General features: G+C 36.1%; 1 protein-coding gene across 1 annotated transcript; it reads right to left on the bottom strand.

Annotated features, from left to right (window-relative positions):
- Nucleotides 1-3,758: 3,758 nt before the first annotated feature.
- Nucleotides 3,759-23,390, bottom strand: ALX1 (ALX homeobox 1; the record flags this gene model as incomplete). The annotated part of the gene is made up of 4 exons (XM_080935016.1): nucleotides 3,759-4,079; nucleotides 17,000-17,128; nucleotides 19,977-20,281; nucleotides 23,165-23,390. 4 exons carry the CDS (start codon nucleotides 23,388-23,390, stop codon nucleotides 3,759-3,761), a joined length of 981 nt encoding a protein of 326 aa, XP_080791142.1.
- Nucleotides 23,391-24,686: the final 1,296 nt, after the last annotated feature.

Here is a 24,686-nt window from a genome sequence, read left to right as displayed (position 1 = left end):
TTTTTTAGAACAAATGATGGCAATGCGTTTAATTTCGAAAGAGACTTATTAATTTTTTAACGGCACCAAGATTGTCACCTAAGCTGGGTGATCTGAGTTCAATCAGATCTTCTTGAGTCTAAGTTTTTTTTACATATATTTTATAAAATTCAGGTTGAGATCACAAATAAATTTAGAAAATTGAAATTTTAAGCAGTCTATGAATACATTATAATTTAAGTTTCCACTTCATTCCTCTTAGGTGGTATTTATGTGCCCATACAATAAATCTGCAGCATCTACACATACAACAGCACCACTCAACACAAGGTCCAGGTGTTATCTGTACTACAAAGGAAAAACAAGGAACTGGTACTTAAGTAGTTAAGGAGCTGAAGCTGGTAAAAGAAATGGCATACCATCTTAGTGTAATGGTCTTCTCACTCTCCCCCTTAAAGCAAAGGAATCAGAAATAAGAGGAAGCAGTGAAAAGAATGCATTGATGTGATTTATATCACAGTTTCAAGAGTTTCCTTAACGTTAGCTAAGTTAGGTAACTATATTATTTACTTTTTAAAAAATTTATTGGATATTCTCTGGTTGACATTTCAAATGTTATCCCCTTACCCTTCCTCCTCCACCTCCACTTGCTTCCATGAACCTGCTCCCTTTCCCAACCACCCTCTTGACCTCAGCACCGTGATATTTCCCTACACTGGGAGAATGCAGCTTCACTGGACCAAAGGCCTCTCTCCCGTTGATGTCAGACAATGCCATCCTCTGCTACATATTCAACTGGAGCTATGTGTGCTCATAGGCTGGTGTTTTAGTCCCTGGGAGTTCTCTATTACTGCCTGGAGAGACCTTGCTGAAACTAAGAGAAACAATTGCAGGGGCTTTATTTTTTTTACTCTCAAGTCACTATATAAAAGACTATTTACCTGTTCACATTTATAATACATGTGATGTTTTCAAAATCCACAAAACCATGTCCTGAAATTTCATTTAATTTCATACTTAAAAATTTGACCCTCCTGACCCTACTATATCATAATGTTTAGACCCAACTACACTAAATGAAAGGATATAAAAATTTAAGCCACTCATCCAGGAGAAAAATATGTAAAAGTAAAAATAGCTAAGTTGCAGGCATCAAAGTCCAAAAGATAAAAACTACGATAAATGTAAACACTAATCACTCATATAGTAAATAGTAAGTCCAGTATTTCCTTCTTCACCATCTAAGTACATGAGTTCCTTAATTGCATATAAAATATCAAATCTAGCAAATGAAACTTTAATTTTAGTTCAAAAAAGAGAGGTGGTGGGAAGGTAAATGGAGAGGGGGAGGGGTAGAGAAAAAGGAGAGAGAGAGAAAGAGTGAGTGAGAGAGAGAGAGAGAGACAGACAGACAGACAGACAGACAGAGAACAAAATTCCAGGAAATGTCTTTCTTTCTGCTTTAACATTTTCCTCACCTTTTACTTCCAAAGCTTATTTTTGTATATTGTACCAACCAAAATACACAATAAAATTTCAGCCAAAAGAAAAGCTTATTAGCTTATTAACACTACATAATGAATGCTCCTCTGATACAATGTGCATCTTGGTTGATATCATGTTCATTAGGCATTTGTCCAGAAAGAGTAAATTCATGAAGAACAGAAGTCATCATTCCACCATATTCCTCATTATTCCAAATGGAACTTCAGACTCTATAGCAATAACAAGTAATACTAAGTTCATACAGCATAGCAATTGCAAAACCTCAATTATAAAGGATTTTAATTAAAATAAAACAAAAATAGAATTCCCAAAATTCCAACATAATTACTCAATATAAATATTAAGGGAAAAATGTCAGGAAGGAAAACCATTAACTGGTGTGATGCTCATACCTCATTGTTTTTGCATTTTATAAATGTATTTTCACATATATCTTTACACACACACACACACACACACACATATATATATAAAGCATGCAAAATGACGTTATATCCAAATATGGCATCAGCCCAAAGGCTCTAACATCTTAATTATGAGATAAGAAAGTAAAATGAAGTATACTAATAGGTGAAAACTTTAACAATGAAACTTTTAGTTCCTGTTTTTAAATATCAGTTTGCCAATTTATATGATGCCTAGAAATAAGTAAGTCATTCTCTTTTAAAGTATGAAAGATGTTTTACAGCTGCCTTAGCAATTCTTCAACAAACGCTCCTACATTGGAGCATAATTTTCTGGGCAAAAGATGAATGAATTTTTCTTGAGAGCAAAACTAAAAAGAGAAAGCAGAAAGGCCATAAAGGATTGAGTCGTGAAGAAGCCAAGGCATGTTTGTTTAGGACATTGCTCATCTCCATCATCTGCCCGATTAAAACTTTTATTACAAAATCTGCTTAACTGCTATAAATATTCTTCTACTAACACAAGACATTAAGTGGAATAAAAGTGCTTCTATATCAAATTTAATTTTCAAAATTCACGTCCTTCTGTTCTTTGCCCATCGTGGCTTCTCTGGGGATTGCTAACGCTCACAGGAACCACAAGAAGATCCTAACAGAGTACAAAGAGTCCATGTTGCTCTGATCTGAGTCATGGAAGTCATCATCACTCCAATTAATTGACTTTGCCTTTATGAACTTGAGAATCTTTCAAGGGGGCTGACATTTCACTCATCTGAAAAAGTTTGGAATGTGACAGGGGAAGGGAGGAGAAGTAAATCAAAGAACTTAGCCATTTTCCAGATGCAATGTATTTGTCTTCTTCTTCTTTTTATTTTTAATGAGAAATTTTGGAGAACCTCCTGACATCTTAATTCTCTATGGGACGCACAGTAGCAAAAAATGCTTAAGGCACAGTGTGTCAAAGCCAAACCGACATGCATAGACCCACAAAACAAACACAAATTCCAATCAGTTACTCCTTTAATTGAAAAGTTACCCTGAACTTTCTAGATATGTGTGTATGTGCGCAATTCAATCAACATGATTTCCATATAGAAGCAAAAGCATGTTTACTAATGATTTCTTGGTTTTAATCACTAAATCGCAGTCCTCGAGCTGGCGTCTTCACTTTAAAGCTGCATTTTTAAAACCTGTCCAGTTGACTAGACTTTAAATCATACCCGAATACTTCATTTGTCACCTTTAACCACATGGTTGCAAGAAGTTGGGCCCAGATATTTCGTGCAAATACAGAGCAGTTCAGAGAATTTTTCTAAGTGAGTGGAAATTCACCAGAACATTGAAAGGCTAAAGAAAAGAATCTTGAGGCTGCAACCAGGAGTGTAAGACCATTGTGTCCTGGATCCAAAGAATTGGAAATGGCATTAGCTCTGAAAGCCCCCTGGATCAATACTGCCTTTTTCCCCAGGGTGTTTTCTCGTTTATCAGGTATCGTTTTACAAGGGATTTCTTGTTATACAGAACTAGCATAAATCAATCTATCGCAGAAGGATTTGTTTAATACATTTATTCCTTTAAGAAGTTGCATGACCATATTTCATTGACTTGTACAATAGGAAAAAAAAAAAAAAACTTACTACTAAAACAGAGTTTGTGGAGGCTGGTGCATGGTAAACCTATTTAGTCCTTTCAGGGTCCGTTCTTAGATTTAAATGTTAAATAATAACAACTATTCATGTAAGCTGGTCTCACTGTATATCTTGACCTTTAGCCCTTCCACACACAGCAGCTTATTGTGGTATCCTTTAAATACGAGAAATAAGAATGTTTTACTTTGCTATGAGAAGAGAAATAAAAGAGTACTGTGTGTTACATGGCCCATGAAATATTGGCGGTGTGCTCCTTGGCCTTCATCCTCAGAACGGCGATACTGGAAGACCTCCTTTCAAACTCTGGCTTTGTTTCAAACGCATGTCCGTTGGTAGCTCCAGTGAGAAGAGAGTCAGTGAAAAAATTGTTGAGGGGCACGTGGCTGAATTGATTCTGGTGGTTTGAAAACCCCGTGTAACTGGAATCTGTCCGAGGCGAGTGAGAGTAAGGTGTCATACAAGAGGATGCATCACGTGGTAGCATGCATGACGTAACCACAGAACCACCACTTGCATTTCCTGCCCACAAATTGTTCTGAATCTGGAATACATCAAACAACAAACATTACATTCACACAGTCTCACTTTTGCACTCTTACTTTTCTTTTGTTAACAGAGTTGGGTTAGTTAACCATTATTTGTTCCTATTAGGAGGTTCATAATTTTCTTCTAAGTATTCAAAGCAATAACAACAAAAAAACGAGAAGTTAGTATTGTTTTTCCTTAACTATAATAAATCATCACATATCTAACCTCAGAAAATACTATCACTACAGGAAAATTTCTTAGTTGCTGTTTTTATAGCCGTGATTTTAAGATGCATATAGGATATTTAGACACGATCCATGACATCTACTCATGTGTTTAGCAACATTTAAAGATAGCATTCATCCTTCTAGACACAGTGATATGGCTGTGATTTTCTTTTTCAGTTCTGAAGCAGTAATCAGCACAGTTTTTGTTGGCAACCGTTGCTGACAAATTTGGGCAGTTTTGTCTCAATTATTTTTCAATTGAATTTAATCAGAAAGTATTTTTCCTCTCTTTGATTCTTAATTCCTATAACTGCCCTTCGATAAATTACTGAGAGTCTGAAAAATCCATATTAGAAACATTTATTCTACTATGTATATAAGATATCAGATATTAGGAATTCAAAGCAGACATGTGACTTTTAAAACAAATCTCTGATCCTAACACATAAACCATCACTACTTTATGGAAGCACAGATGAAAACCGCAAATGCCAAGTGAGCATAATTATTGTGCTACGTAATATACAATACAATTTGTGCCCAAAAAAATTAACATTCCTATTATTAAATATGTAAAGAAGATAATTACACATGATAATATCACCAAGCACAAAGTTTTCAGTTAGTAGCAGGTAAAGGGAAGACTAAGTAGAATTTTAAATTTGAGTTTTAAATACAAAGTATCCCAAGGATAGTAGACATCAGCACTAATAATATTAACAAAAAAACAGACCATAGGATTGCTGGGAGACACATAGAAAATGTGTGCAGCATTTGACAAACAGAAGAAAAGAAAAGGAAGATTGGAGACTGCAACCTGGAACAGCAAGGCCAAAAGATGCAGCCACAGGAGATGGATGATATAAATACATGTTTTTTAATTTTTTTTTATTCTTTGCTGTTTTTTCGGGGTGGATCATGGTCTTTCTGTTTTACTGTCTGAGGCAGAGACTGACTATGTAGTCTAGACATGCCTGGAACTTGCCATGTAGCTCAGAAAATGTTCAAGTTCCAGACCCTTCTCCATCAGCCACCTGAGTACTGGGACTACAAGAATGCACTATCCCCCCCTCCCCCAGGAAGGTTGCTTTTGACAACCTGTGTATGAAACTTTTAAACTACACGTGGCCCTGCTATGTATCATCACCACATCTGGCTTTCTTTTTCTAATTCATGATAAAAAGTGGACTTATCATTGGTTTGGACACATGGATTCTTGTAATTTGCATATTCCAGCTTCTGCAGATAGCCTCTGATGAATTCTTTTTTTTTTATTTTTTTAAACGACTTTATTTTGCAAAACAAAGATAAATGTAAAGATTTTAAACATTTTTTGCTTAAAATTATACATTTTTGTCAGTACTGTTTTTTCAGACATTAAAATAAATTTTACATAAAACCATGTGAATATGTTTTTTAGTCAGTACTTGATTTTTTTCAAGGGCTTGACAGTATGCATTGAAAACGTACTAGTTGCAATAAGCGTAAAGTACATGCAAAACAAAACGCAACATGGAAATAGTCAAAGTCTTCTTGTTTTGTGAATATATGTATATTTTTTGTTTTCTTTATTTCTTGGACTTCATACAGTCTGTGAGTTGTTTCTGGGGGAGTGCAAGCCTCTGGGGTTAGCATCCCACTATCAGTGACTGCATATTATGTCTGTTCTTTTGTGACTGGGTTATCTCACTCAGGATGATCTTCTCTAGATGCAGCCATTTTCTTAAGAATTTGGTTAAGTCATTGTTTTTGGTGGCTAAGTAGTATTCATAGCGGCTCTATTTATAATAGCCAGAAGCTGGAAGGAACCCAGATGTCCTTAAGAAGACGAATGGATACAAAAATTGTGGTACATATACACAATGATGAATTCTTAAAAAATACCAAGTTGAGTAACACTCTGTAACAGATTATGTCTATTAGTAATAGGACAATATTTGTAAATCTAGCTTACACTGATACAGAAGTTACTTTGTGTCCCAAAACAGGTTGGCATTCCTGATTTCAAAACATGAAAGAAAATGTAAACTATTTTTTAACACTTTTTGGGGATTTACATGAATTTCTACTGTATTGTTCTAAACTTGGTTCCCTATATAAAGATATTTTTTTCTTTGAACTTATATGTATCTTTATGCAACTATAATTATAATTTTACATATTGGACCAGTATACCAACATCTAGATGTATATAATTATTTGCATACTTGATTAATTATTAAACCACCATGGGATATTTTGTTTTACTTTTGACTTACTCCTCTGCTCATTTTACATCTGCCAAAATAATTGCTGGGTTATATATCTCAAACCAACAAGAGGGCTGCTAATGTCATTACTCCGTTGAACTAGCTCATCTAATGTAATCTGGCCACTTTTCTCCACATGCAATCAAGCATCATAAAACATCTCAAAAACCACAGTAACATGTTTGAAAATGGAAGGTAAACTTGTTTGCTTATTTAAAAATGAATAGCAATAGGGAATTTGCTTCTCTTCTTAAGGTATTTCTAAACTTTAATGTTATTAAAATTTATTGTAGATATCTATCATATTGCACATGAATAGAAATATGTTCCCAGCCAGGTAAAAGCTAAACCAAATAGCCAAAGAAGATATCCATAAAGTTAAATTAAGGAAATATTTATTTTGAAAAGAATTAGCACTTATATACTTATAAATCTAAAAAAATATAAAATGTATTATAGTGAAAATTAAAGGGTAAATGGTTTTATTTTAACATAAACTTATCTAGATCTGATCAAACATATCAATATATTATTTGTGATTAAAAAAGTTTTCTGATATATAAGGTATGTTTTCTGGGCAGAACAAATTAATTAAAAAATACTCATAGCAATATTTCAGTTGAGATATACAAATATTTTGAAGAATTTACAATTTCATTCCGACATTTTAGTGTGACTTTTGAAATGTTTTATGGTGTTTGGTTGCATGTTGAGAAAAGTATCCTAATTATATTAAGAGCACTTTCAGAAAAGTTTCCTCATACATCATTTACCACACTGTGTATTCCTTTTCAGTCCTAAATATGGCTTTTATTTTATACATGTATATATGTATATATATATATATATATATATATATATATATATATATATATTCATCTATATACATATACATATATATGTATATAACTTCAGGTGTCTAATAGGTTTCTACAGCAAAACTTCAAGTAAAAATTATAATATTATATATCCCAAGAAAAAAATGTGACTTTATTTTCTCTAAAATATTCCTTTTGGTCAGTTAAATATTTAATATTTAATAATGAAGGCCAATACCTGGTGCATGACAGCTAATGTGAGTCTGTGAGTTACTTTCTGTGGCAGAAACTTTAAGCACGTTTATTTTGACACACAAATGCATGGCTATCTTACTATCTGTCCTTGGTAGAAGGTAAATCTTTAAAAACAGAGAACTAAAGGCTTTTACCTAAGATTGAATAGTCAGTAAGATCAAATCTAACCCAAAGCATTCTAAAGAAATTCTAAAAGAATGTGGCTACTTGTATATGTTATAATTTCTCATTAATATACGCATATTCCCAACTTTGTAGTTCATACACTGTATCATCTGATAGAATTGAGTGATTATTGATTGTAATTATTTTCTATATCCTGCCCTACAAAAACAAATAATACAACCCCATAAAATGTATTGAATTATTTTAAAAAGTTAGTAAGAATGTGAAATTTAAGCAGCTTTATTTCTTCAGGTAGGATTTTTAAATGGGAACTAGTTTTAATTAATATATTTAATCGTGTTTATGGCTTTAAATCTAAATTATCACACACACACAATCACAGCAGAAATGATCTTCATATTGTCCTATCCTGTTATCTATATTTACACTCAGGGGGTTTGTCATCAAGGCATATTTTGCATCACAGATACGTTATAAAGGTACTTACTCTGTAAGTATATGGTATCTTATATAGTTCATATGATCTATATTCAAACAATAGTAAGAACACGCAGTGCTATCTTAAAAATCAACTGAAATGAGGAAGCACTTCTGGAGTCTTGCTTCTAAATGTAATTATACAAAAAAATTAAATGTAATTATGCTCTCGTCAGCTTCAATTTTATTCAGTTACTAAGAACATAGACTCTACTTTTTAAAAGGAATTCCATTCTTTCATTTATATTCCATAAAATGACACAAACTCTTACTTTCTTATGTATGAAAAGCCTAACCTGTCATTTGTCAACTGTGACAAAATTTCCATGTCTGTTCTCATTTCTTCTTCAGGCCACCATCTCTAGGCCTTTCCACCTGTCCTCCAGTGGCATGATGTCCGGCTGCCTCATTGACTGTCTTCCTCGGGATCTTCCTGTCAATCACTTTTCCTTTAATCCACATGCATCTTCTACAGTGGATTTATTTTAAAACAGGTGTGATATAACCACTGTAGGATGTGTGCAGCTGCCATCAATGCTGGAAATCGCCTATTTTTGGTAGATTGATGCTTCAAGACAATATGTAATAAAACAGCTAGATCTACTGCAGTCTAGGCTAATGCTCTTCTTACCCAGGCATCCCAGCTCTACTAAAGTGTGTGCTCAAATCCACAATCTGCAACCTCTAAATCTGCATAGCTTCTTTTTCAGTGGCAAGTCTAAGAAGCTCTCACCATCCTATTGGCTAATAAGATATGTTTTTTATTAATTTTGGGGAAAAAAACAAATGATTTTACTTCTAAATTGGGCAACATTGTTTTCAGACTGTTTCACAACATGGCAATGACAATAGCCTGTACCAAATGTTTACCAATTGTTTTCGGATCGGTAAAGTAGTTTTCACATGTTGAACAACTCTAATATTCCCCTGTGGGTTTTTTTTTTCTATTCAATGTGGGAAAAGGCTTTAAAACATTTTTTAGAGGTCCTAGAGAGAGGAACTTAACCAAATGCCTTTCATTAGGAAGACTGGAAGCTCTGCTCAGCTACAACAGTCTGTTTAATGTTTTTCAAATCAAATAGAAACCCTAACACTTATCTCATGTAATTGGAATTATGGAGAAAGTTGTTTTGCTTAATTCTTTATAAGCAGAGACTAAACTCATTTTTCTTCAAGACATCAAAAGCATCAGAAGAGAGGTGTCTGTGTGTGTATAAAATTTAACCTTTCCTATTTAATTTGTATGAAGCAACCATGTTCATATAGTACATTTTCCAGACATTTCTTGCACTGTTTCTTCATATATTGCAAAGTGGGCACAACAATCTGATTCAAATATACTTAATTTGTTATCATTAACAATTTTTTATTAAATTTCCAACTACCAGGAAAAAACTAAAATGATCATTTGTTTATAAACTCTACATTATGTAAAAAAATCTATATCATAAAACAAAATGCATTATTTTTCATAGAATATTTTTATCGTATCTACTCCCTTTTGGAGTCATATATTAGCCTTGGATATATTCATTCAAACCTGAGCAAAGTTATTAGTTTTATTCTTATTTTATTTTTGCTGTTTTGTGTTGTTTGGTTTTGTTGTTGTTGTTGTTTTGCTTTGTTTTAAGACAGGGTCCTGCTTTTCAGTCTTGGCTGGCCTAGAACTTATGTAGACTGAAGCTGGCCAATTCAGAGATGTACCTGCCTCTGCTTCTCTCTGCCTCTCTCTGCCTCTCTGTCTCTCTCTGCCTCTCTGCCCCTGCCCATACCCCTGCCCATTCTCCTGCCTCTGCCTCATGAGTGCTTGTATTAAAAGCATCACACACCATACCTAATTTTATTAGTTTTGAGCTGAATTTTATTATTAATTATTTTTGACATTAAAAAATATGTCCCTTTCCTTCTTCCCTTTTCTTTCTTTAAAAATTCTTATGTACCAGCCCTGGATTTCTCTCAAATGCATGGCCTTTAATTTACTTACTTACTTACTTATTTATTTATTTATTTATTTATTTATTTATTCTTATGCTTACACACTGTACTAAAGATATAATTAGAATTTTATTCTTGTGATTCTTTTTAAATTTGATTTTGTTTTTAGAAATCTGTAATAACATGAGAAATAAAAATATTATTGGACCCACTAGGGCAGTACAATGAGACACCAGGTAAAAAACAGATACACCAGTTTAGCTAAGTATGATAGAGGTAAAGCTTTAAATCAGAAGTTAGACGAAGTTCTCTTAGCAATGGGAATAAAATTGAGGCTTTAACCCATCTGTTCCGGTAGAGAAGCCAAGCTTCCCATCTTATAGGTCTCTTCTCTATTTTACTAAGAAATCATTTGTATATGTATGTGTGTGTTCTAATATGTTTCCTTTCATGTTTTTCTTGTGCATTCTTATAATCTATTCAATTAATTGTCTTTTTTTTTTAAGGTTAAAAAGAGTTATGTAAAATATCAAATCCAATATTATAGCAATGCATTGAAGAAAGGCCAGGAATCTACATTCAATTACAGTTTGACATTTGCAAATCAGTCCTCGCAATGACTTGTTGACCATATGACATATGGTGTCTGTTCTTGCTGTAACATCTCCTAACTGACTATACCAGCATTATTTTATAAAATAAAACCATTAATTACTCAATACACCAAATATAATTTTGTGATTAATTACTTTAAAAAATATTGATTCACCTACTTTAAAAATTCTGAAAGGGGATACAATAAATGATAAAGTGATTACAGGTGCATTTGGTAAAATAGACTTAGTGAAAACTTGCTCACCACAGAGTGTACAAAACTCATTCATATTTCAGGTAGTACCAATAAGACAAAACGATGACCTTAAACCTTTTACTGAAACTTTTTCTGCAATCATTTTCTTCATGAGAAAGATACTGTGATTTCAATATTCTGAATCCTAACTTCTAAAGTTACAGAGATTTGTTGGTCTTAGTTTAAACCGGAAAGTGTAGCTAAGGGAATAAAATTTTTCCTTAAGCCTTTCATTAATAATTTTGCTCTCATTGGGCAAGATTAAATGCTACAGTTTTAAAAGAGCAAGTATGTACATAAAAGATAAATATTGATGACTAGTGCCTAAGAGGGTCACAGTCATTTATTGAGAGCTGCTTGTGTGCAAGGCACTGTCCTGAGGACTTTGCATAAACTATTTTATTCAGCACTCACAGATGTCATCTGAACTTTTATTCTCATTTTTTAAGTGAGGGGAGATGTTCCTAGAAGTTAATTCACTTGCCAAAAATCTGAAAGTGATTAAGCGGTAAAGTCAGGGTTTGAACGCAGACCATTATGTTAACCCTAAGATTTCCTCACATCCCAGGAATAAGCTCCAAAGAAACCAAGTAAGCAAGTGCTTTCAGATTTAGAAATCAGTTTAATCCTCAGAATAAAGGGCAAAAAAAATCAGTTGCAGTTTCAATGCCTCCTGCCTTAGACCCAGAAATACTTCTAAGTTTGCAAATAAAGACACAGGAGGAAGTCAATGAATTATCAAAAGCACCTAGCTAGTAAATAACACAGTAAATGTCCCTGTGGTCCAAATGTAGCCGGACACGGTAGAAAGAGTAATCCTTATAGGAATAAAGATTGGCAGAAAATATTCACACCTGAACAGAAAATATCTCCCTCAAATATTATTTTAAATACTTTAATTTTCTTAACTGTAAGTAAATGAGCATCTAAGGTTGATGGGTTCATGCTTACTTTTTAGATCCAACTCTAAAACCATTTAAGTTTTTAGTTAGTTGGGTCTAGTTTTTGTACAAAGGTGTGTATGTGTGAATTAATATAGAAATTACCTAGCTTGCAATCTACCTACAGAGCAGAAGGGTTTTCTTAATAATTCACATATCCCTCATCCCTAAACCAGTAAATAATATGTATTTGTTGATAAATGTAAAGAGTATTGAAAACACAATAAACTGAAAGTATTCCATCTGATATAGGCTGCAGAAAGCTTCTTCCTTACTAATATTTTTGGTTTAATGATGAAAAGTATTGAAGTAAATCAGGACTCTCACTTACATTTGTTCACTATTTAATAATTTGTTTACTATCATTGTGATAGATAAGTGATTGGAAAATGGATCATATTTTTTAAAGATTACATTGCAAGCAGTATAGAAATCTTACATACCACACATTTCACTGTCTTTGAGAGGGTTCTGATAGAGGGAGGACTTAAGAGGGTCAAGGACCAAATATAGCACAGGTGGGGAAGAGAGGTCTCATAGACAAAGAGAATTCACGCAAACCATGAGGAGTATTAAAATAATTATGTCTAGAGCAGCAAATAATTGAGCTGGATCACAATGTTGCCAATTGGCAGCTGATATCGTAGGCCAAAGCAAAGGACTTCTGAGAAAAACGATTTGTTTTCAACTCTATGAATTTGTGTGTGTGTGTGTGTGTGTGTGTAAGCATGTGCATGTGGAAATAGGTGCTCAAATGACTGAAGCTGTGAGTCCTCAGACCTGGTGCTTCGGAATTAATCTCATGCTCTTACTAAGTTCTCCAGCCTTTTACTCACAGAGATCCAATGGACTCTGCCCCCTGACTGCTGGACTAGAGGTGTGTATCGTCCTGCCTGGATTCAATGTATATGGAGTGGTTAGTTGATTGGTTGGTTGGCTGACTGGTTGGTTGGTTGGCTGTTTGCTTGTATGGTTGAAAAGTGTTTCTTGACACCCACGTTGGCCTTAAACTCATAAGTCAAGATGACCTTGAACTCTTGTTCACTTGGCTTCCATACGCTGCTGAGTGCTGGGATTATAGGTATGAACCACATGCTTAGTTTGAAATATCTTCAGCACATAAAAAGTCACCTTAATGTATGTGGCTCCAGAAATTATTCAGTTCATCTTGTTCATTTACAACAAAAGACATGCAGATTTTAATAATATATATGTATGTTATTATATTCTGAAAAGTTTCAACACTTTTGAATTATTTTGTTATTCTTCAATAAATTTTAAAAATAGTTGAATTTTTCATTTGCGAAACAGAAAATCATATTTTAATGTCAAACTTGAGCATTTTGTTATATAAGTTTAGAAGTCAATATTGCAAAAATAGCCCTTGATGCCTAACCTCAGAGAATGTGTACTCAACTGGTTCTATGGCAAAATAATAATAATAATAATAATAATAATAGCTTGGTATAAACAACACCTGGGTTGTTCATAGTTACTGATATTTCTAGAGTGAAACTACTATTGCTAGGTAATGAAAGCCAGATGAAACGTGTATTTAAAGCATGTTCCCAGCATTAATTATTGTTTATGTCCTCTATAGACATCTCTCTGCTAGGTACGGTGATTTTCCATACTTCAAAAACTGTATTTTTAAGCCTTTTCTATTTTCCTTGTATTTCTGTGTATGCTTTTGCTTCCTTGCCAAATTGTTAATTCTTTATTTCTGCCCTGCCTCCAACATTTTCCAGTTTCCAACTTTTCTGTAGTTAATACTTTTCTTCCTGCTGTAATTAGTAACAGTACCAAATTCAATGTCTTACTGCGCTGAGTTGTAGGATGCTATTTCAGTGCCCACTTCTCCCATTCTGTGTTTCTATTTTCAGGACATATGATAGAAAACATTTCCTTTAGGCTGAAACTTGGAAGACCAAATCTTGACGTAATATTGTTTTTCAAAGAAACTAAAACCAGTCTACTCTATGCTTTTAAGTTGAAGGAGAATTCTTCCCTGGCTTATGCCAGCTTTTAGTGTGACATATGCTTGATTTCAGAATTCCTGATTAAAAGGAAGCCTAAAAATCACTAATACAGAGTAGTATGAAAGCGTGTTGCAGCGTTCATTTTAGAAGCATTTATCAGTTTCACTGTCAAAATAAATTCAGCACAGTGACACTGTATTCCCACACTTCAGTGTAACCAATGTATTCAAACATTCAAATGCCTTGGGATTCAAAAGAAATCATGAAATTCCCATAATTTTCGGGAGGGAAGAAATAGCTTCCCAATGTCCTCCTAGATGTACCATATTCCCTTCCTGTCATAACTATGATGCTACCGTACTGTGTTAACTGATGCCTAAAGCTTCGAGAGGAATCAAGTTGGTGGCAAGATTGCTCCTAAAGGGGATGCCTAGTCAGTGTTGTAGACCCTCACAAAGATCTGAACTGGTGTCACAATAATGCTTTATTAGACAGCAAATAAAAAAAGGGCACCAAAAGTAAGGGAAACAACAGCCAGGAGCACAAAATAGAAAATAAAAACAGGATTCAAAGGCAAAGAGATGGAGCCAAGGAGCAGTTTTCAAAATAAGGGATTTTGGTCAAGAATGATTCAGGAGGCTTACTAAGTATTAGTACTGAAATTCTCCTCAAAAAACGGTACACAATTTGGTGTCTTTCTCTTGTAAATTCTGCATTTAGTAGCTTCCAAAAGATGCAAATATAGTCTCACTCATTCATTATTTTACTGTCTTGGGGTAAATTCCCTGCTCCCCTGAATAAACTGTAGAGACTGATAATGGAGCTCACTGCACAGGTTCTTTTATAATTATGTGTCTAATAATACAAAGAGTAAAATTTGTTCATTTGGAAAGGCAGTCTATTGTATGAGTTGAGGCCAGTTTTTAGCCACTACACACAGAATCAAGACAAAATGGTCCCAGCAGAGTCGTGTGTGTGTGTGTGTGTGTGTGTGTGTGTGTGTGTGTGTGTGTGTGTGTGTGTGTGTGTATGTGTGTGTATGTGTGTATGTGTGTGTATGTGTGTGTTTTTGTTTATGTGTGTGTATGTATGTGTGTGTATGTGTGTATGTGTGTATGTGTATGTATGTGTGTGTTTGTGTGTATGTGTGTGTATGTATGTGTGTATGTGTGTGTATGAGTGTGTGTGTATGAGTGTGTGTATATGTGTGTGTATGTATGTGTGTGTGTAAATGCAATAATAATAACTGAGGAAGAACACATTGGGAATTTGAGAGTGAGAGGGAGACTTGGAAGGAGTTGGGGGAGGAAGCAGGCATGTAGTGATATAAGCAGAGTGTTCATGTCTGAAATTCTAATAAGTATTTAAATGATGTTTTCAAAAAGAATGCATGAAAGTGAGGCAGCATTAACAGGAGTCGAGTCTGGGTTTCTTCACAAGTGAGAGTAAACACATCTCCTGTCCCTGTGCCTCATTCCCTTAGTGTGAGACATGGAGAAACTTAATGCCCATTACATAAGGCTGTTGTGCTGATTGAATAAGTTATTTTGTGACCTGCTTTGGACACAGCCTGGACAATACGTAGGACCCATAGTAACAAAACCTGTCTGGCATGACACTTCCTCTTCCCGTGATGCTGTCAATTCAGAGGGGAAACATATTCAGAACATTTCGTTTTAAATTCAACTAAGTGAGTCAAAAATATGAGGAGAATGAAATTTCACTAGCTCTGAGACCATACGTTGGCAATAGCTAACTAACTAAATAAATAAAGCCATGCTTTAAGCAGGTAGATCTCCGTTCAGGTAAATTTTATAGTACACAACAAGTACTATTTGAATGTGGCAACGACTCAAATCACTTCCAAAATACTGGCCTAGTGAAACCCTCTGGGGGAAAGGCTGAGCCAAAACAGTCGTTTATTTCCTGCTGGTGAGACACCAGTGATTTGTTTCTGGACCCATCCTTTAATATAACTGGGCTTGTGTTGTTCTAAGTTTTAAACGGAGGTAGCTGAACGTGGTACTATCTACCCATCTTGTTTTAATAGATAAAGTAGCACAATAAATGTAAGAAATTATATGCAAACAAGCAGCTCCTCAATTTGATTTTAAAATGAATTTTAAAGATAAAAGAATTCCAGGAAGGAACATCATTAAAGGGCTGACCTTACAAAGAGGTTGTGAATTTACAGTTGAACTATTCTCACATTTGGAGCCAAGATATTCTTGTTACAGAACTATCAAGGTAATTATCCAGAATACATTTCACAGGTGTTTCTACAACAGCATCATATAAACCATGTGCCAGTAAGTAACAAGGAACAAAGAAAGGGCTACCTTGCTCCAGACCATTCCCATGTCCCTTGTCAAGCATCAACAATACAATTCTAACACCATTCTTCCATATCAAGAACATGCAATAGGACAGGCTTTTGAGAAGGAACACACATGCATTACAAAATACAAATACAGAGGAAACATTATTGATCAAAAGGAAAACAATCAGAAAATGAAATATCAATACTTTTAAAGATTAAAAATATTTCTTACCTTAATTTTAAAAAATTGTCTGTAAGATTATACAGCATTAAATATGCTCTTGAAAGAAATTGATATCAAATATGAAGAAAAAGGTTGTCAAAAAAATCAGATTTTAAAATAGAGCTGAGCATGTAAAGGCCACATTTAACATCAGGAGTTTACATGTTGCACAAAATCATGGCCACAAATTTTATGACAGGAAACATATTGTTTTAAATAAGCGAAGCAAATTAGCCTGGATTATATACACAATAAAATGTTAAAAAAATTCTTTTTTTCATTTTCCTTTTCTTTTTTCAATATTTAGCAAACCAAAAAGGCACAGACCATAAAATATTTTTCAGTGACTGACTCTGGAAGAAAAATAATAAAAATAAATAAATTATCTAGTAAGTCAAATATGTGTTAAACATGGAGAAAAGTTTTCTGAAGGCTAGATGTTTACACCTTGCTGTTGTAATGAGTGTAAGCGCAGCCTCTGACTCAGGTCACACCCACTGCCCTACATAAGCATGCTGTGTCATGGACCATACCTGTGGGTAGCTGTCAGTCCTTGGTAAAACCGATATGTCGTAGGTGGCAGCAAAATGGCTCTTAGCTTGCTGTATTTGGCCGTAACGTTCTCGTTTTCTCCACTTAGCCCTTCGATTTTGAAACCAAACCTGGTTTTGTTTTTTGTTTTTATAGAGAGCATAAGTTTAGCTGAAGAACATTACATCAAGCAAACTGGACATTCAACGTTTCAAGTCAGAAAGAAAGATCGAGCAAATAAAAATTAGCCAGTGAAAGAAAAACAAATTTCTATACTTCCAAACTGAATTCACGTGTTTTACTTTCTCTTGTATTCTATGATGGTAGGACCTACTTATGATGATAGGTCTGTGAGGCTACATAACCCAGTAGAGAAAAAATGGTCTTCAGACAATCCATGTGTGTGTGTATGTGTGTGTGTGTGTGTGTGTGTGTGTGTGTATGTGTGTGTGTGTGTTTACATACATTTCAGTGTTTTCATTTTATGGAAAGCAAAAAAAAAGAAAAGAAAATTTGTGAATACGATTATTCTGTTGTCATGGTTATTCATCCTTCTGGATGCAGTGAGCCTGAGAGACAATATGGTACCCATGATTGTCTTAAGCCAGTTGATAACACATTTACTATGTTTGTTTATCAGCAAATTATCTTAAAAATGTGTCATAAACTAAAAGCTCTTCTGAGACATATTTACACTTAAAAAATCCTATGAAAATTAAAAATTAGTATTTAATCTAAAAGTGCCCGCAGCTGTAACACTTTGATTACTTAGAAAATTAAGATTATAGATCTGTCAAAAAACTGACAGGTAAACTTCTACTTGAAGTTAAACTGTGGTTCAAAACACATAACTGTACTTATCACATACAATTAAAAATGTTTATTAATAGTTATATAAGTGAACAGATTTCACCAAATGTTGTGAATGCCTGAGTCAGTTTGCCTCTCCCAGGTCATTAATCTTTCTTTCATAATTCCTCTATCTTCGAAATCCTGGTCCAAAAAACAATATCCATAAGGGAAGTTCTTAGTCCTTGCTTGCTCTTAATTTTTTTTCATTCTAATATTGTACTATTTTAAAAGGAAAACCAGGAAGTTGTGTTTGAGATGGAAGGTTTGATATTTTTGAGTAAATACCACCTGGGGAACGTTCAGAAACTGCTCACTCTTCCTTACACAACTCTATGCAGATTCGAAATCAAGTATAAATAAATGTAAATGGCAGAAATCTTTTCATTGTTTCCACTTGAAATCTGTGGATACATTTTTAATAGTAAATGCTAATCTTGTATATTTTATATCATTACAACTTTTGCTGATTATTAATATACAGTTCAAGGACTACACATACATAGCAATTTTAATGTTGTTCTTTGAAGGGTTTTCTGAAATTGAAGCAAGAAACTACCTGTTTATTCCTCTTCTCAAGTTATATGAATAGTATCAAATATTGGCCCCAGGTTCCAGGGATGGGGCCAACTACATTAGAACACACAGGTTCCTACACTCTACACAGAGAGGAACGAAGAGTATTGGGGAAGTCATATCTGTTTTTACTGGGTGTGGATTTCTGCACTCCTGTGAAATTCGTGAAAGAGAACAACCTACATTAATATGGGTCAGGTTGGTTTCTCGGCGTGTCCTGGAACAGATATGAATCTGCACTGAAGGGGAAACATGGGGGGAACAGCTGATCCATCTGCATGTAAACATATTTTTCTATGGTTATAAGTATAACTAATTTAAATAATGGACACAGGACAAAAAACACATGCAGGCCTGGTGTTAATACTAGACAATTCTAGCCTTCTTCCTTAGTGTGAACTTTTTACATATTATCTTGCCAACTGTGATAGAATTTTCATTTGCTTGAGGAAAGTCTGCTGTCTGTCATCCCAAATCACCATGTGTGGTCAGCAATGGTAAATGGACCGTCCATGCGAACTAACTACTAACAAAAGGAAAGAAATCGCAGTCTATTCCTCTTTCTATCACAGTAGCTTATGAAAGAGGGAATTCAGCAAATTCCCACTTAAAGCAAAGCAATAAATGTAAATGAAAAAATGGTCTTTCCTTTGATTTATTACTCCCTCTCAAATTTGTACTTATTAGTTGACAACTAATAAAGTATAATTTTAAAATATCAACTCTAAACCACAATAAAATACTGCTGAGAAGGCATCTGACATTTTATCTAGTTTCTTTTTTTTTCTTTTTAGTTTTTTGAGAAATTTGATTCATTGAACATTCTGCTATAAGTATTTAACTAAACAATTTATTAATATAACAAAAGGAGTACAAAATTACTTAAACCGCCTTATTCCTATTTACTCTAAAAATATATGTATAATTACCAAGACTTTTACAACTAAAATACAGTCTTAGATACTGAAGTAGTTGGGGCTAAAATAAGTCTAAATGGGCCATTTTATGTATTTTAAATTTTATTAGTAAAAATAACATATACAACTATATATATATATAATTAAATATATATATATATATATATATATATATATATAAAACAATTGAGTTTGTGTTCTTATTTTATTTTCCATTAGAATAATTCCAACTGAAGTAAAGCTATAGATCTATGGGATTATAGTATATAGACAATTTGTAAATAACTGGTATATAAGCCAAAAATTAAAATTCCAATAGTTAAAAATAAAACAAAATAAAAATAAAAACTATTTATTAAGTAAAGATAAGTTTAAGATTTTTTTTAAATTATAGGTATGCTAATTCTGTTCTTTTTAATGACTTTATTATTAAGCTTCTAAAATAATTCTAGTCTCTATACTTCCTGAGTGGTCAAAACTTTTGCAAGTATAAAGAAATTTTAATGGGCCAATTTGCTCAAATGTTACTTTGGTACAAGTCTTAGCTGATAATGCTTCTTCCTTTTTGACAAAATACAAGTGTATAATTATTCTAAGAGTATCCCTCCCTGGAAGACCCCTGCCTCTTTTCACCTACCTGGACCCTGGCTTCAGTGAGTTCCGTCCTCAGTGCGAGCTGTTCTCTGACATATACATCCGGGTAATGCGTTTTTTGGAAGACCTTCTCCAGTTCCTCCAGCTGCAAACTGGTGAATGTAGTTCGGTGTCTCCTCTTTTTGCTGCTGGATACATTGCTGTCACATTTGTCCCCCAGTTCATCCAGTTCGCTCTTCTCTGGCATCCCTTTCACTGGGGACATCCTGAGATTGTTACAGCTATCCAATGCTCGGTTCAGCTCCGTGTGAAGGGGCTGTCCTTCGACTTTGGTGATCCCATAGTTCACTGTGCTCGGAGAAAAACACCAATACTCAGGATGGTGAAACACACTTTGATGAAATAATTAGTGTGAAATGATTTAGTGCATCAGAAAATAGGTCAGCTAATAATTTATTTTGCCAGTATTAATTCTATCATCGCACGATGTGCAATGCATTATTAATTCACTGTGGATCGGGTTTAAAAAGAGTTCTAAATGTGTGCATGGGCTCATGACTTGCCAAAGTCCACAGATCTATTTTATATGGCTAATGTACTGCTTATGCATATAATTTATAATTAAATTAAAATAGTCAAGTGAAAATTTGCTCCAGACTTAAAAAAAATCTAAACAACCATGACTTTTTAAGCATGAATGTACAAAACTTGTAGCATATACTTTTTAACATATGACAGAATTTAACTGCTTTTTGGTTTAAAAGAGTTATATTTCAAACTTAAATCGTATCTCTCTCCCAATATTAAATCTTCCACATCTTACAAAATGAAGCTGAACAGAAATTGCAATGAGATATGATCCCCATCACATTGTACAAGTTTTAATTCAATGAGTTACTCAGGTCTGAACTTAAGTTTTCTTCAGAAAAAGACCTACTATGTTTTTAATTATTATCAAGTTTTAAAAGTACCTTTGTGTAGAAAGGTATACAATTTAAATATATTTCTTTACATTAAAAACTACTTACATCCCTTGAATACTTTATACTTCCGTTTAACCATGTATAGTTAGGACAAAAAAAAAAATGTTTACTCTAGGAACGCGCAGAAACGAGAATTACAAAAATACAAAAATAAACAAGATAAAATTTAAATGCATCTTGCATTCTCTCAAGAGTTATTGTAATTTTACTAATTGACTTGAGATCGGAGTTCAAGCTTGTGATAAGACCAGAAACGTAGTGCATCATAAAAATTTACAGGCAGATACAACGAACGGGGGCATTTATGTTGGGGTTTATTTATGTTGCTGTTGTTGTAGGTTTGTAAAGAAAACAAAGTCAATCTCACAAGAATAGTGATTTCCAAGTCCTAATCCCTACTATTTTTACTTGCTTCTTTAAAAGTGGGTAGGTGTGGGTGTGGTGGTGATGGTGGTGAGGATTCCTCTTAACCATTTGAAAAACCTTTTCAAGTGTGCCAAGAATACGTTAAACTTTGTTGCCTGCATCGATTTTCCGCAAAGGAAGATGTGCTGGAAAATTAAATATGAAGAGGGCTATGACTAATGAACAATTCGGTTTTGTCTTAGCAGACAAGAGTTAAACCGGGAACTTCGGCAATTAGAGGGGGGAGGGGAAGCCGCAAAGTCGCTGGGGGCAGCTCTGGAGAAAGACCGGCTTTTTCTCCAGTGTAGCCGCTAACCATCCATGTTCATTTTATTCCATATTTGCCTGTTAAAATTCTTCCGAACAGTGAGATGAACATTAAAAAGTTAATGAAGTACTCCAAATCAATCACCATTTCTCTTTTCTTTTATCCCGACAATTTAAAATGCGGTCGGTTTATCTTGCAGTCAATGCAGGCCACTAAAAAACCATTTGTTAAAATCCTGTCAGTTTAAATAACTTCAGGCACGCATCTAAGAAGCGCCGAAAACACTTGCGACCGCTGAAATGTAGCCAGGAAGCCAAAAAGTTCTTGTGTGTAATATTTGTTGTCCCAGTCTCTCCAACTAAAGGATTGAATCCACTAAAAGCGGACATTTTATTATGTGCATTTTTTGTTCTAACCGTACAAGTCAAAAGTCACCCTCCGCAGAGAGTAAAATTAGTAGAATGTGAGATTCAGTTAAGATCTGTCTATAGAGTATTGAGCGAATGAGCTCCCGAATGTGTAAACGCCTTGCCAGAATTTTGAACCTCCAGTAAAATAGGGGGCGGTGGCTTGCTGTAAATATTTCACACTTAATTCGTTTGTTGTTTTAAAGCGCCCTGCTCCTTACAGCATAAGCGTGGAGTATTCACTAAGGTAAGGAAAAGTCCGCTTGGAATCATAAGCCTGTTTTAACTGTCGGGATGTGAAATGATCAGCTTGCACTGGGTTACAAGATAGAGAAAGATAGATGGTTTGTTTTGATAACATTTTGACTTGGAGATACTCTGGCATTCAAAGTTGAAGATTCTGTCCAGAAGCATTCCGAAAGGCTCCTTAGGTGGCAGTTTGTATGGAGTACGAACAGACAATGAAGAATCCGCAAGTGAGTGATTTTTATCCGAGAATGCTTTGCCCAAAACTAAAGTGATTAGAGGTTAGACCAGACCATATGTTTGCTCGTTACAAAAGCAATAAAGAAGTAAAGAAAATCGGCAGAAACCTTACGTTCACACAAGCTATTATATAGCGACAGAAATACACCGTTTTTACAAGAAAAATGTCGTCACTCCTGGGACATTAAAAACAATTTCGAAGCTTCCCACCCACGTACACATAAAAGACCTCAAAGATTTTGGTTTTTCTGACCACTGTGACATCCAGTGATGGATTTCACCTCCTCGCGCCCCGGCATCCCGGCGGGTTCACAGAGGAGGCGCGGTATTTTAACTCAATTATGACCTATTTAGAGCCCTGTTAACCTACACTGGGGTCCTGGTCAGAGCCTTCATGTCCAGTTGTGGACTCTATCCGAAAGCGAAATAGAATCAGGCAGGATTTAGCTCTGGACCCCGGCCGGTTGCAGGAGTGCCCAAGTGCGCAGCTCCCAGTCCCCAGCGATCCGAATTCCTCTTCCCACATTTCTTCACTAGGACCCGCACCGTCCCTCACCCGGGGAAGGACGGCTGAGGCTGGGGCTCAGTTTGGAGCCCCTGCCAGGCCACCCGCCCGGGAGTAGGGGATCAGGCAGGGGTGGGGGTGGGGGTCTGGAGGTCAGCAGGGGTCCTGGTGACTTACCGCTGCTGTCCTGACAGGGCGAGGTCCTGTCCAGACGCACGTGATGCTCAGCTCTCGGCAGCGGCCCGAAGGCCTGCACGCATTTGCTAGCCGTCGCCTTGCCGTAAAAGGACTCATTGTCCAGCGTCTCCATAACGTGCTCCAACGCGCCTCCTGTGCCCATGTAAAAGTCACTGTTTTTACTTGGCGGGCTCTTAAGGGCAAACTTCTCGCTCAGAAACTCCATAATCCTGGAAGGCTGTCCGAAAGCTCTCGGGGCGCGCTGAGGCTGGAGGGCGCGGAGGGAGGAGGGAGCAGTGGGCGGGAGGAGGGAGGGTCAGAGAGGAGGGAAAGGGGAAGCGAGCCCCGCGACGCCAGGAGCTGCCCAGCTCCCAGACTCTTAATACGTCCCGGCTGCAGAAGAGCACCCGAAGTTGCTTTTATATCTTGAAACTCAGCTGGGCTCCTCCGGCAACCTCCCAGTCCTAATGAATATGAAAATAGGCAGGGACTAACTCCACCCCAGGATCCCCTCCTCCCCCACCCCACTCCCATCTTCCCTCCTTACCCAGGACAGGGAGCGTCCCGGCCTAGTTCAGACTGACAGTTCCATTTCAGACAAATGCCAGGAGAGACAAGGACACCCAGAAACGTAGTCGCCTCAACAGTGGACTGGCACTGCCGAGGACCCTGGTGAGAACGCAAAGCGGTTAACCCTCCACTCCCCCAGAGGCCTGCCAGGCCACCCCTCCCCACATCTCACCCCTCCCCACACCCGCTGTCCACCCCGCCCCCACCCCAGCCACTCACTCCCGGAAGATTTAGAGGCATCTTAAGAACTTGAAAGGAAGTTTTGCTCTAAAGAGCTTTTATTTCATCCGTAAATCGTTTACGTGGAAGATCCACATTAATCTGAGCCCAAGACGCCGGATACAGCGGCGGCTGTTAACCGGGTTGCTGGGGGTAAAGGGGCCGAAGTTGCCTCTAACCAAAAAGGCTGGCGTCCTGGCTAGCGCTGCGCTCACCCTCGCAGGGCCCTGGCCTCCGCGCTTGCTGTCGGATGCAGGGGAGTTTGGATGTACTGGCATCCCTACTGGGAATGGAAGGTTGAGGACGTCTTTGAAAGGATTTGATTTTGCTAATATCAACCAGTTTCACCACCTCTGCCCTTGGTCCACGAATCATTAGGATAAAATTTAGCTCCGAAATTCCTTTCTTAGTGGAGGTCAGAGGGACTCATCACACGTAGGGCTGGGGATGAATGCCTTCAGAGTAGTACTAACAAAAGTAGTACTATGTGCAGGTTCCGAGAGCTGGGGCGGTGCCTTCGAAAAGGGTGTTGGACGAGCTAGTGGCTCCGCGGAGTGGTGTTGGACTTGCGGTTGCGGACCCAAAACTTTTGGACCAGATGAAGGGGATGCTAGGGAAGATAAAACAGTGCTTTAGAGATGGAAACCATTCTGCCTGGCCTTGTGCCCCACTTAGCTTCTGAGGAGCCCGAGGCGTCGGGGGGGGGGGGGTAAAAGGAGTTCCTTGCCTTGGG

Source organism: Micromys minutus (assembly GCF_963924665.1).
Source record: "Micromys minutus genome assembly, chromosome: 22".
Lineage (NCBI taxonomy): Eukaryota > Metazoa > Chordata > Mammalia > Rodentia > Muridae > Micromys > Micromys minutus.
This window is presented reverse-complemented; position numbering and strand designations above follow the sequence as displayed.